Here is a 15,423-nt window from a genome sequence, read left to right on the forward strand (position 1 = left end):
CAAAGATCTGGGATCTCTAAGGTTTTACAGTAAATGTGTAGCTCGGGTTGTGGATGTTGTAGTCGTTTGTCTCACTGAGCTGGTTCGTTGTTCCGCAGACATTTCGTTACCCTGCTGGGTAACATCCTCAGTGCAGCATCCGCTGAAGGACTGTTGTGTTTTCCCACCTGTCATTTAAAAACTATGGATACACTAGGTGGATGAAACCTACATCATAATTAAATGGACCAAAATAGCGGAGACACACAAACTAATAAACAACATCGTCACCGGGATCAGATTCACCAGAGAAGAGGAAAAGAACAAACAGCTCCGATTCCTGAACGTCATGGTGGAATGCAGGTCCAATGGGAAATTCTTAACAAATGTACACAGGGAAGTCACACACACTGACCAAATACTGAATTTCAACAGCAACCAACCGAACACACACAAATGAAGTTGCATGAGAACACTATTTAAAAGGGCAATAACACACTGCGGCAGCAAAGAGGTATGCCAAGAAGAAGAAGAGTCCCTCTACCAAGTGTTCAAAGACAACGGATACCCAAAAAAATGGGTCAGAAGATGCCTATTACACGAACAACGCCAAGAAGATATTACATACCCCCACATACTCATCATGCTACCTTACATCAAGAACACATCTGAACTGATCACATGACTCCTACGTCCACTGGGCATCAGAGTAGCACACAAACCCATATCGACCCTACGCCAACTGTTCACCCCAACCAAAGACCCACTACCTGCTATGGACAAGCCTAATGTCATATACAAGATTCCCTGCAGAGACTGCGACAAACATTACACTGGACAAACAGGAAGAAAATTAACCACAAGAGTACACAAACATCAATTAACAACATAAAGACACAACCAATACTCACTCATTTCCATTCACATGGATAATGAAAACTATCAAATCGATTGGGAAAACACCATGATCCTGGTACAGGCAAAGCAGAGATAAGCATGGGACTTCCCAGAGGCCTAAGAAAGCCATCAATAAACACATAGACCTAGACCCCATATATACTCAATAGCGCAGGAAATCTAGAGTGAGGTAAGTGAGCTCAACGGATACCAGAGTTTAAATACCAGGCAGGAAAACATAATAGTGCTTCATCAGAGGCTGCGCTGATGAAGTTACTCAGCAGGGTAATGAAATGTCAGAGGAACAACAAACCCACTCAGCGAGCCAGCCAACCACAAAGATCCAGGATCAAGGACATGAGGTCAAAGCTGACTAAAGGCAGCATAATAGTCATAGGGTGGGGTCTGTGAGAGAGATTGGGAGAGGCGAGAAGGATCAAAGGCTAAGATATGAGGGTGACTTTCAGTGGGATCTCTCCCTTTCCAAATACCAGGTCCCTCAGTCAGGCCTCTGAACCAATGGACCCCCTTGTCAAAGTCCTCAAGCAAATTGGAACATTCCCTTTCCAAGTAGCAGCATGACAAGTACCCTACTCACTGCCAATAACATTTTATAGCATCCCTCACCCCTCACTACTTAAGGACCTTGATTAGCATCCCAACAGGAAAACGGCCCACGAGCTTTCGTGTCCCAGACTTAATCAGGCAAATGTGAAAATTTGGCATGGTGTCCATCCACCTACTCCTGGCCAATGGAATGGCGCCAACCACTTGCAAATTCACCAGCTGAGTGGCGTTAAATTTCATCCATGAACTCTGGCTCTCTCTCCATGGATGCCATCTGGCCTGCTGAGTTCTTCAACATTTTCAGTTTTGATTTAAGAATGTATTAAGTCAAAGAGTTAAGTCTTCAAAGAAGTGAACATGGAGGGCTGCTTTAACAAGGAAACTCTGGGATTTAAGACTCCCAGGCAGCTGAAGAAATGGCCATCAATGGTGGGGCCAAAGGAGTGGAGATTAACAAGCGGCAAGACGGAAGGAGCTGAACAACTTTAGAGGTCTGTACAAACAACATCCATCTGTGATATAGCTGGAATTGTATATTTTCCTTAAATCACATACTCTTGCTTCGTCATTATTAAGCATTCCAATTAATACTGCCTCTTGGTGAGTTTACACAGCTTGTTTTTCTGAAGACATTCACATTTTCAAGGAAGTCAGTAGTTTGCCACTGAGTTGTATCATTAGAATACAATGCTTACAGCAACGTTTGAGCCCTTTTGAAATGATACATTGCTCCAAGTCTTGAGTTGGCAATGGTCCTATAAACTTTATTGAAAATATAACTCTCAAAGTCAGCAAACAGCTTGCAAAGACTCAGAAGTTCCAAGGCATATCTTAGTACACATATTTTAGATCATAATGTTCGGTTTGTGATGGCCCTTATGCAGAACAATCTAGTTTAATTTGGCAGTGAGTCAATAACAGGGACCCACAATGTACACACAAGAACTGTTCTCACTGTCTAACTGTACACTCTGAGCTCTGTTGCCAAATGGAAAGAACGCCATCATCATTTACTTTGAACCCTATCGATTTTCTCCCCAGAGAGCTTCAAACAAAATGGTTGGATGTTTTTCAAGGTTTTGTGCACATGAGAAGGCTTGGCAGATTTGCCAATCTGATACGGATCACTTTCATCACATCTTCTGGCAATATTTTGAATGACGAACTATTAAACCTGACAGTTTTGGGTCAGCTTCGAGATGTCATGCACAGCTTTGGAAACAGTGTATCATGCCTGAGAACTATCAGCAATGCCAAATGAGGAACTATTTTCCTTTGTCCTAGGCAATAAGCTACGTAAGTAACTAGTGAAAATCTGTTTAATTCTTGCAGTCTGCCTCACTGTTAGTTTCTTGCAATATTAAAAGTTTGAATGACACAGAAGGCCACTTAGTAACATTGTAACATGTACACTGGGTATGATCTATTGTTGTACATTCTAGAAAGGAACTACACCAAGTCAGACTGACTGTGTTGCGACTGTGCAAATCACTACTTTCAAAATAAAAAGTAAACAAAAGCATTTTTGATAAATCATGCAATGACATTCTGCTGAGTAACATTTTGGAAATTACTGCAAAAGGAATGAAATATAAAAGGAGCGGAATATTGTTTTAATTGTACAAGGTACAGGCGAAGCAGCATCTGGAGTACTGCACCCAGGTTTGGTTCCCTTTCTTGAGGCACATTGGATGCATTTCAGAGGAGGTTCATTAGATTAATTCTAGAGATGAAAGGCTTGTCCTGTTAGGGGAGATTGAGCAGCTTAGGCCGACACTTACGACAGATTGGAAGGATGAGTTCTAATTAAGACATATGAAATGCTGAAGGATATCGACAAAGTCAATGTCGAACTGATGTTTCCCTTTGTTGGACAATCTAGAATGAGACAAAGGAGCTGCAGGTTTAAAACAAAGATGAGGAGGAAATTCTTCTTTGAAAAGGTGTTAATCTGAGGAGATCACCTTTGCAGGGTGCAATGGATGCTAGGATCCTGACTAAATTTAAGGAGATAGACAGATTTTTAATTAGTAGCAAGTGAAAGGGTTGCGGACTGCAGTCAGGAAAGTGGAGTTGAGGCCAAGCTGGCATCAGCCATGATCATAAATGGCACAGCTGGCTCGAGGGACTGAATTGCTCCTGGTTCTTATGTCCTTTTTTAACTTGGGACAAATGAAGCCTCAATTCCTGTGGAAATTCGGTGAATCATTCATACAATCTCCCGATTCATTGGCGTCACTTTTGGAAGCCAATGACATATCAAGTCAGCCTTTAATGAGGGCAGAGCCTGCATTTGATAGGGCCTGGGTCAGCCGTGCTTGAGTTTAGTAGCACTATTATTTCTCTATCCACAGGTGTAGGTACAAGTTTCACTTAACAGACTTGAGAACATAATCTAGGCTGACAATTCCCAAAGCAGTGAATATTGCACTGTTCGAGATCACCCCTTTCAAATAAGACGTTAAATAGAGACAGACATAAAAGTTTTTATAACAAGAAAAAGGGAATTCTCCTGTGTCCTGACCAACATTTATTCATCAACCAACATCATTACAATAGACTATGTGGTCATTATCATATCGCTGTTTGGTGGGGGCTTGCTGGACAATATTGTCTTCTCTGTTTCGTATATTACAACAATGCCTGCGGTTCAGAAGTACTCAGTTGAATGTGAAGTCTGGATGTGAGTTTGCTCGCTGAGCTGGAAGGTTAGTTTTCAGACGTTTTGTCACCATTCTAGCTAACATCATCAGTGAGCCTCCGGCGAAGCACTGGTGTTATGTCCTGCTTTCTATTTATCTGTTTAGGTTTCCTTGGGTTGGAGATGTCATTTCCTGCGTTGGTGATGTCAGTTCCTGTTCTTTTTCTCAGAGGATGGTAGATTGGCTCCAAATTTTGAACTACAGGAGCAACCATCCCAATACCCACAAACGAAGCTGCATTACAACATTATTCCAAAGAGCCACCACACACTGCAGCACAGAGGAACTACAAAGAGCAGAAGAAAATCACCTATACAGCGTATTCCAGAAGAACGGGTACCCAACGAACACAGTCCGCCGATTTCTCAGCAACAAACCCAAACAAACAGACAAAACATGCCCAGAAACCATAACCATTCTCCCCTACATCAAAGACATTTCGGAAATGATTGCCAGACTACTCGGACCTCTTGGCATCATGGTAGCCCACAAACCCACCAACACACTAAAACAGCAGCTAATGAACTTAAAAGACCCTATACAGACAACAAGCAAAACGAACGTCATCTACAAAATACCTTGCATGAACCGTGACAAACACTACATTGGAAAAACAGGCAGAAAGCTAGCCACCAGGATACATGAACATCAACTAGCCACAAAAAGACATGACCCACTATCACTCGTATCCTTACATACAGATGAGGAAGGACACCACTTTGATTGGGACAACACATCCATCCTAGGACAAGCCAAACAGAGACACGCACGAGAATTCCTAGAAGCATGGCATTCCAACCAGAACTCCATCAACAAACACATTGGCTCCAAATCAATCTACCATCCTCTGAGAAAAAGAACAGGAAATAACATCACCAATGCAGGAAATGACATCACCAACCCAAGGAAACCTAAACAGATAAATAGAAAGCGGGACATGACACCAGCGCTCACCGATGATGTTACCTAGAATGGTGATGAAACGTCTGAAAACGAACCTTCCAGCTCAGCGAGCAAACTCACACCCAGAACCTCAACCTGAGCTATAAATCTTCTCAAAACTTGCTAGATAAATAGAAAGCGGGACATAACACCAGCGCTTCACCGGACGCTCACTGATGATGTTACCTAGAGTGGTGACGAAACGTCTGAAAACTAACCTTCCAGCTCAGTGAGCAAACTCACATCCAGAAACTCAATCTGAGCTACAAATCTTCTCAAAACTCACTGAATGTGAAGTGTTTTTGGGCATCCTATGAAGGGTGCTTTATAAATGTATGCCTTTCTCCAATAGTGTGACTTCACTTCATTGGTAGCTCCAGGTTTCTCAGTAACTGTTCTGCATGTTAAGAATGCGTTTCGACCCCTCTAAAAAAGCCCTTAAAATCAGAAACATTGAAGGCTTTCAACTCTGTTAGACTTAATAGTTAACCAAGATATTATTTGGGTTTATAAAATCTCCTGGGTAACTATTAAATGGAAACCCTGACTTGCCACAAACACCCCTCAACCCCATTTAAACCCTTGAAAACTCCCCTCTCCCCAATGTGACTTTGTGACACACACCTTCCAACTCAACCTGTTAACACAACAGCCTGAACCCACCAGATACAACACCACCTACTCCCCAAGCCCTGACACCACCCCACTCCACACCTTACACATCATACATACCCCACAATCCCAAATGCCCCTTGATTGGGCACCTCCCCACCTTGCTGGATTCAACATGGCCCAACACAGCTCTGCACTGAAAAAACATCTGACCCTTACCCACCTAAATTGAGCCCACCCTGACAACTTCAATACCCACCTCCACTACCACCCTAAGCACCCATTCACTTATCCAGCACCTTACCTACCTGGAATTATATCCGCCTCACCCAATTGGCACTCAAACCCTCTTACTTGCCTAATATAGTTACCTTTTCACCGTAGCTAGTGTGAAAAGTGGATAGTCAAGCTGTTGGACAATGAAATCATACAACCCAGTGCACTGACTGCTGCTTGTTCACAGATTCCCAGGCAGACAGAAGAATCCTATCCAGGTATCTCCAGCAAAAGAGCTATCTAAAGATAAGTGGGTAAGTTTTAAACTAATTGGGTCCAGAAATACAATTTCCAACCCTGATGGCAATACCTAGGCCTCTAAAGTTCTGGTTTTTGTACAACATTTTTCATTTAAACAAGGGTTATTTTTCTTGGGCCAGAGAAGGTTGAGCATAGATTTAACAGAATATGGGTAGTCCTCACAAAGTTATGTTTATATCTCTGAAAATCACAACATTAAGTGAAGCGACTTTACATGATTTATGGGTTCTGAAAGGAATTAATGTTAAAGGTGGAGTTAGGATCTGTTGAGCATTTTCATGTCTAGAGAAAACAATGTCAAAGTTGAAATACTGTACCATACAAGGGCAGCACACTGCATTCCCAGCTGAAAAAACTTGCAAAATAAAATAAATCAGACTATAACAGAAAAATTGTATAAATAAAACACAGATAACACTCACCAGTCTCTTTTAAGTGGCTGCTGCATCACACCTACAGCACTCAAAGTTCAATTTTGTCAGTCTCTCTCTCTCTCTCTCTCTCTGACTTTCTCACTTTGTCTCACTCATATTTAAGGTAAATGAACATCAAGAGAAAAATGATTCCATTAGTAACCAGAGTAACCACTATTTAGGATGACAGGTAAAAGAAACAGAGGGGAGATGAGGACAATTCTTTACTTAATGATATTTAACCTACTGCCACAAAGGGAAATGGAAGTAGTTTCAGCAACAGTTCCCAAAAGAAAATTTGACATACATTTTAAAAAGGAAAAAAATTCAGAGCAATGGCGTAAAAGCAGGATCTGAAATTCTGTGGATCGTTCTTACAGTGTTTGTAAAGGCTTGATGGGCTGAATGCCAGGCTTCTATGTTGCCTGCTTTCATGGAGTCATTATTTCAGAATTTAACACTGATGCATATCTAATTTCAGCTGTACAATCTGCTTACAGATCATCTATAAAAGTTGGTATAACTGTGTATTTACAAAGACAAGTAAATGTTTGAGAATCAGACAGATCTATTTGTAAAAAGATAACAAAGTGTGAAGCTGAATGAACACAGCAGGCCAAGCAGTATCTCAGGAGCTTTATTTGTAAAAACATGGGTTTGAGACCATGGACAGTATTAAAGTTGAGTTTGCACTGAGGGTGAGGGGGACACGGTCAGATTTGAGGTTTGACTGGGGCTTGGGTTGTGGTTGGCTTAAGCTTGAGCTTGAGTTTGGGTTTGAGGAGGAGGCTGGGGTTGAAACTGGGAATGTGGACAAAGTGTCAAGCCTAGTGTATACAGTTAACGATCTGTAATCTATCGCTGTAGCGCTTTGTGTGCAGCAGGAACTCCAACACTCATATCAAGCTGCCTTTTCCTCTGAGCAGGTGTCTTGTGGAGCTGGTTCGAGTTTATTCAAGTGAACACACTGTCTTTCTTTTAAATTAATGATGGATACTGATCTATTTCTAGTCATTTTAGTCAGGGAAAATAAATGGTTATTAAAATGTCAATGGCGTTCAAAATGAGTCAATAGTTCAATAAGGAGCATGGAAGTTGAAACTATTTAAGTATGACAGAGAAGGATAGAAGGCTATTTAGATTGAGTTGGATCAAGTAAGCTGGGGCGTAGTTTTGTGTGGAATGCCAATATGGGCATTGGCCAGCTGGACCAAATAATGTTTCTGAATTCCAGGTGAAAGTGTTATGAAAGTGAAGGGGTCTCCAAATTATTAAAAATGGCGCTAGAGGTATGATTGTAGCAGTCTCACCCTGAGTAGGTCATCCACCATTTTCATCAGGGGCAGGAGTGAAATAGAAGCTGCTGGAGTAATGTGGACAGCCAGGACACCCATTCGTAGACATAAGGGACCTTTTTTGGTTAGGACTAGAGACTTCTTCAGGAGTATTATGATTGCTAAAGTAGACGTGAATGTGCATAAGAAGTGGAATGTCCAAGTTATTAAAACCAAGCTCCTTAATTCTTTTTTGAAAACCTGCCTACTGCCACTTCTTGCAACTATCCGTTGATATAAATCCACTGATTACCATAACGGGATTGGTCCTGTATGGCTCATTCCACAATTGATAATTATGGGGCTTGTGTACTCATGGTTTGATTGACCCTCCAAATCTTAAATATGAATCTATTAACTGTGTGTGTGTGTGTATAAAAAATTAAGTACTTGATGGGATTTGAATGTATTGAGGGGGTGCTTATTAAAGTGTTTTTTTAAAATATATGTCTGCAAAAGGCACTTAGAACTTTACTTTATTCTATTTGAGAAATGCTCTGTGTCTGCCCACTGTTAGTAATGAATGTGTCATCATGGATGGTATAATGGCAAAAGGAGGTGTGTGAGGAATCTGGGTTGGCATAGGGGCTATAAAAACCCTGTTGCATGGATAGACAGACACAGAGAACTGTAAAGACTATAAAGGGCCATGGTGGTGGCTTAAGAAGCACAGCCTGGCATCAAGGGTGGAGTACAAGGTGGCATGAGTTGGCATGGATGGTGCAAGAGCACTGTGCGGGGAATGAGGAGGTGAGAGAGATGAACACTGGCAGATTGTTTCTGGTTTAATTTGTTTCACAGCTTGGATGAAGTCCCAGAGCATTGAGGCAGCCCTTTCGCAAAAACCCATTTTTATACCCACAGGCTCTGTGGCAGACTCACTCATCTTCTGTTAACAGCATCAATCCCCAGAATAAAATTTTGAAGATCAATGGAACTTACTGTCTGTTGGGATAGTGAGACTTTTCACAATTTTGTGCTTCCAACTTGGGAGTGAAAACTTGGCCCTTCAGATCATACTTTGTAATCGTAAGCGTAGCACCAAATGCATCAGCTGTGAAACATATTTATTCTGGGAAGAACCAATAATGGCGAAACTGGCTGATCTCCAGTATTCTCAAGTATGCTGGAATGTAATCCTTTCTTGGCAGCTGGCACTAAACTGTTGCTGTGAACACTCAAGACTGCATTGTTTCTTAGATAATAAAGTGTGAAGCTGGATGAACACAGCAGGCCAAGCAGCATCTCAGGAGCACAAAAGCTGATGTTTAACGCCTGGACCCTTCATCAGAGAGGGGGATGGGGTGAGGGTTCTGGAATAAATAGGGAGAGAGGGGGAGGCGGACTGAAGATGGAGAGAAAAGAAGATAGGAGGAGAGGAGAGTATAGGTGGGGAGGTAGGGAGGGGATAGGTCAGTCCAGGGAAGACGGACAGGTCAAGGAGGTGGGATGAGGTTAGTAGGTACGAATTGGAGGTACGGCTTGGGGTGGGAGGAAGGGATGGGTTAGAGGAAGAACAGGTTGGGGAGGCAGAGACAGGCTGGGCTGGTTGTGTGGTGCAGTGGGGGGAGGGGAAGAACTGGGTTGGTTTTGGGATGTGGTGGGGGAAGGGGAGATTTTGAAGCTGGTGAAATCCACATTGATACCATTGGGCTGCAGGATTCCCAAGCGGAATATGAGTTGCTGTTCCTGCAACCTTCGGGTGGCATCATTGTGGCAATGCAGGAGGCCCATGATGGAAGTGTCATCTAAAGAATGGGGAGGGGAAGTGGAAATGGTTTGCGACTGGGAGGTGCAGTTGTTTATTGCGAACCCAGCGGAGGTGTTCTGCAAAGCAGTCCCCAAGCCTCCGCTTGGTTTCCCCAATGTAGAGGAAGCCACACTGGGTACAGTGGATGCAGTATACCCCATTGGCAGATGCGCAGGTGAACCTCTGCTTAATATGGAAAGTCATTTTGGGGCCTGGGATAGGGGTGAGGGAGGAGGTGTGGGGGCAAGCGTAGCATTTCCTGCGGTTGCAGGGGAAGGTGCTGGATGTGGTGGGGTTGGAGGGCAGGGTGGAGCGGACAAGGGAGTCACGGAGAGAGTGGTCTCACGGAAGGCAGACAAGGGTGGGGATGGAAAAATGTCTTGGGTGGTGGGGTCAGATTGTAGATGGCGGAAGTGTCGGAGGATGATGCGTTGTATCCGGAGGTTGGTGGGGTGGTGTGTGAGAACGAGGGGGGTCCTCTGAGGGCGGTTGTGGCGGGGGCGGGGTGTGAGGGTTGTGTTGCGGGAAATACGGGAGACGCGGTCAAGGGCGTTCACGACCACTGTGGGGGGAAAGTTGCGGTCCTTGAAGAACTTGGACATCTGGGATGTGCGGGAGTGGAATGCCTCATCGTGGGAGCAGCTGCGGCGGAGGATTTGGGAATAGGGGATGGCGCCTTCCCCTGCAACCACAGGAAGTGCTACACTTGCCCCCACACCACCTCCCTCACCCCTATCCCAGGCCCTAAGATGACTTTCCATATTAAGCAGTGGTTCACCTGCACATCTGCCAATGTGATATACTGTATCCATTGTACCCGGTGTGGCTTCCTCTACACTGGGGAAACCAAGTGGAGGCCTGGGGACCGCTTTGCACAACACCTCCGCTCGGTTCGCAATAAACAACTGCACCTCCCAGTCGCGAACCATTTCAACTTCCCCTCCCATTCTTTAGACGACATGTCCATCATGGGCCTCCTGCAGTGCCACAATGATGCCAACCGAAGGTTGCAGGAACAGCAACTCAGATTCCGCTTGGGAACCCTGCAGCCCAATGGAATCAACGTGGACTTCACCAGCTTCAAAATCTCCCCTTCCCCCACCGCATCCCAAAACCAGCCCAGTTCGTCCCCTCCCCCCACTGCACCACACAAACAGCCCAGCTCTTCCCCTCCCCCACTGCATCCCAAAAGCAGCCCAGCCTGTCTCTGCCTCCCTAACCTGTTCTTCCTCTCACTCATCCCTTCCTCCCACCCCAAGCCGCACCTCCATTTCCTACCTACTAACCTCATCCCACCTCCTTGACCTGTCCGTCTTCCCTGGACTGACCTATCCCCTCCCCATCTCTACTCTCTCCACCTATCTTCTTTTCTCTCCATCTTCAGTCCACCTCCCCCTCTCGCCCTATTTATTCCAGAACCCTCACCCTATCTCCCTCTCTGATGAAGGGTCTAGGCCCGAAACGTCAGCTTTTGTGCTCCTGAGATGCTGCTTGGCCTGCTGTGTTCATTCAGCTTCACACTTTATTATCTTGGATTCTCCAGCATCTGCAGTTCCCATTATCACTGCATTGTTTCCTAGTTTTGCAATTATTGCCAACTTTGCAATCCTGTGAGAATGCTGCAGTGCCTTAACTCTGACTCCCATCCCTTCCTTTTCCATACATTGGCTGGCCATGCCTTCAGCAGCCTAGGACCTAAGTTCTGGAATTGCCTCCCTGAAGCCCTTCACCTCTCCGTCTCTTGCTCCTGATTGAAGATGCTCCTTAAAACCTAACACCATGGTCAAAATTTTGATCACCTGTCCAAATATGTCTTGGTGCCAAATTTTGGCGAAGATCTCTTGAAGCACGCTAGAACATTTTGATACTTCCAAAATACTATATAAATGCAAGTTGTAGTTGCTGTTATAACATCTGATTAAGGGATCCCAGTGTATTTTGTAACAGTGCAAAGCAGCAGACACCACAATCCTTGACTGTCAAATGTCCTCCTCCCCAAACCCCACCTCCACCCCAATTCCACACGTTAGACACAGCTGCCAGTACTCAATTCACGCTGCTGACTCATTTTACTGTTTTTATCCAGCAGGTCAAGAATTATTTCAATAGCTCACCCCACTTAATAAGACTAGCTCAAGATTGGGAGATGGGAAGATCAGATTTATTTCGGACAGAAACAATGCCAGCTGGTTCCCATCCTAGCCAAACCACCTTGACTGAAGGGGATAAGAAGAGCCAATAGATTAAATGCACAGAAGATATTCAAGTGGAATTGATCACATAAACAGAGAAGTGACAAAGTCCATACCAGCAATGAGTATTGATGGCCTTTCTCACTCATTACATTAACTCCATCTTAATTACAACCAGGTAACTATAATTCCACTATAGACTGCTTAATGTTTTCATATGACAATCTTCTCACTATTCATATAAATGGGTTAGAACATAGAATATAGAACATAGAACAGTACAGCACAGAACAGGCCCTTCAGCCCACGATGTTGTGCCGACCATTGATCCTCATGAATGCACCCTCAAATTTCTGTGACCATATGCATGTCCAGCAGTCTCTTAAATGTCCCCAATGACCTTGCTTCCACAACTGCTGCTGGCAACGCATTCCATGCTCTCACAACTCTCTGTGTAAAGAACCCGCCTCTGACATCCCCTCTATACTTTCCTCCAACCAGCTTAAAACTATGACCCCTTGTGTTAGCCATTTCTGCCCTGGGAAATAGTGTCTGGCTATCAACTCTATCTATGCCTCTCATAGGGTTAACAGCTTCAGGAGAGGCATTGGGTAGTGGTTATGTCACTGGGCTAGCAATCCTTGGCAATCCAAAACTCGAGGCCAATATGGGAGATAGATTGAAATTCCACTCTGGCACATGGTAAAATGTGAATTCAATTACAATCTGGAATAGAGAGCAAATGACCATGTAGCTACTGATGATTGTCTAAAAACCCATCTGGTTCACGAATGACCTGTATGGAAGGAATGCTGTTGTCCTGACCCGGCATGGCCTAAGCGTGACAGCAATGTGGTTGACTCTTCAATTCCCTCCTAACTACCCATATCCAACAAGTGAATTTTTAAAAAATACCAATTATGAATTCTACCTGGAACACATGGATTGCAGCCTTTCAAGAAGCCACCTCCCTCTCAAGAGAAATTAAAGATGGACAATAAATAAAAACTAAAAGAACTGTGGATACCTGAGCAAAAATGAAAATTGCTGGAAAAGCTCAGCAGGTCTGGCAGCATTTGTGGAAAGAAATCCTAAATAATGTTTCGGGCCCAGTGATCCATTCTCAGAACGCAGTGGACCTGAAACGTTAACTCTGATTTCTCTCCACAAATGCTGCTGGGCAATAAATGCTGGCTAGCCAGCAATGCCCACACCCTATGAGTGAAAAAATATCCTGTGAATGATTTAAAAAGGGATGTTGTTTGAACATGTCAAGCAGTTAATGTCGCAAACAGTAGTCAGCTTCGCACTCTAAATACTTTGAAACAAATAGAGGACATGTGTGGGCATATTTGTAAAAAGCTACATATAAAAGGATATGTTTACAGTATAAAGCCATATTAATTGTTTAATTCCAAAAACACAAGCCTTTTCAACAGAATAATCAGCATAGAAAAATGCCAAACACAGAAATGTGATGTCCCTACCTTTTAGCACATGACATTGAACAGAAACGCTTTGATCTTCTGAATTTGTGAGCATAATCCATCTTCCCACAGAACTCACACTTTAGCATGTCTGGATCACTGCCCTCCATCCCTTCTGAAATTACGTAGAAATGAAAGAATAATTCCATGAGCTAACTCATAGGTAAAAACAGACTGTTCTACTTCATCTAACTATTTACCGATCTTGCACTCCTTCAGATCCATCTTCCCAATTCTACTTCAACATACATGCCAAAGGTAAAACTCAGGGAGACTCTAAGCACGCCATCACATGCATCAACAAAATACTGGCCGAAGTCCACGATTTTGCATACAGCGCGTTTCTGACAGCAACATTTCTCATCAGGCAGAAAAAGACAAAATCCAAAAAGGATTCATTCCTCTTTGAACATAAAGTACAAATGGTGATAACAATGAGTTTTTCTGACAAAGTATGGGGCTCCCTCTTGGGTTCTATCTTATCATCCCAACTTACTCATAGCTTCCTCGTTTTAAGATTAGCTCAAGGTTAACTGGTTAAAATGAAGAGAGTCGACAGACAAAGAACTTATGCAGTCCAGTTAAAAATGGAATGGGGTTGAGATGAGACCCATTTCCCACTTCAATCTGTGATCAGAGATAATGGGAACTGCAGATGCTGGAGAATCTAAGATAAAGTGTGAAGCTGAATGAACACAGCAGGCCAAGCAGCATCTCAGGAGCACAAAAGATGACATTTCAGGCCTAGACCCTTCATCAGAGATCTCTGCTGCTTGGCCTGCTGTGTTCATCCAGCTTCACACTTTGTTATCCCACTTCAATCTCCCCAGATAGAATCTGACATAAGTGCCCCTTTTGAACAGCCTCTCCCTGTGTTGAAAATAATTCTGTGAATTTTAGTTGATATGGCAATGACACTTGCTTCAAGCTGGCCAGTTCTCCCTTAAATATTGCAAATACAGCCCTGAAGTTGCCACGCATAAAGTTTGTGATGTAAGATTTGAAAATGGATCTCACAGAACAATACAGCCAGCAAAGCAAGTCATTTTGTCTATCATGCTTATCGAAAATTAAAATTGCTCTCTAATTAGTGCCACTGATGTGCCATTACATTATGCGGGTGCTGGTTTAAGCCTTTTCAAAATTTTACCCAATTCCCTGTTAAAAGTTACAATTGGATCTGCATCCACAGTTCTTTGAGGCAGCTCATTTAAGACCATGAGGTAGTAGGAACTGCCGATGCTGGAGTCTGAGATAACAATGTGTAGAGCTGGATGAACACAGCAGACCAGGCAGCATCAAAGGAGTAGGAAAGCTGACGTTTCCGGTCTGGACCCTTCTTCAGAAATGGGGAAGGGAAGGGGACTCTGAAATAAGTAGAGGGGGTGGCAATGATAGAAGGTGGTTAGAGGAGCAGATAGGTGGAGAGAAGACAGACAGGTCAAGGAGGTGGGGATGAAGCCAGTACAGGTGAGTGTAGGCAGGGAGTTGGGATGGGGGTTGGTCAGTGAGGAGGATGGGATGGGTAAATGGGAGGGAAGACTGACAGGTCAAGGAGGTGTGGATGGGGATTGGTCAGTGAGGTGGGAGGAATGGATAGGTGGGAGAAAAGATCGACAGTTCAAGGAGGCGGGAATGGGATAGGCTGGTATTGGGATGAGTTCGGGGGTGGGGAGATGTTGAAGCTTGTAAAGTCCACATTGAGGCTATTGGGCTGCAGGGTTCCCAGGTGCTGCCTGGCCTGCTGTGTTCATCCAGCTCTACACCTCGTTATCTCATTTCAGACCATACCTAGTTTGCAAAAGAATACACTAACTCCATCATCCCTTTGGTTCTTTCTCAATTAGCTAAAATCTCTTATCTCTGGTTACTTGCCCTTCTGTAACTGGAAACATTTCAGTATTTAAAATAAACCCTTCCTAATTTTGAACAGCTCTACGAATCACTTCTTCACCTCAATGCTCTGAAAAGAATGATCTGCACTTCTCTCTAATTCTCCAATATAACATGT

The 15,423-nt window shown here is 43.7% G+C and overlaps 1 protein-coding gene across 1 annotated transcript in view; it reads right to left on the reverse strand.

The window, feature by feature from the left end:
• Positions 1-15,423, reverse strand: part of phc3 (polyhomeotic homolog 3 (Drosophila)) — a 127,966-nt gene that overhangs the window by 13,084 nt on the left and 99,459 nt on the right. The window contains exon 12 of the mRNA XM_048542584.2: positions 13,413-13,527. Coding sequence (XP_048398541.1) covers positions 13,413-13,527 — 115 coding nt within the window. The remainder of the gene's footprint in view (positions 1-13,412; positions 13,528-15,423) is intronic.

Source organism: Stegostoma tigrinum, chromosome 14 (assembly GCF_030684315.1).
Source record: "Stegostoma tigrinum isolate sSteTig4 chromosome 14, sSteTig4.hap1, whole genome shotgun sequence".
Taxonomy (NCBI): domain Eukaryota; kingdom Metazoa; phylum Chordata; class Chondrichthyes; order Orectolobiformes; family Stegostomatidae; genus Stegostoma; species Stegostoma tigrinum.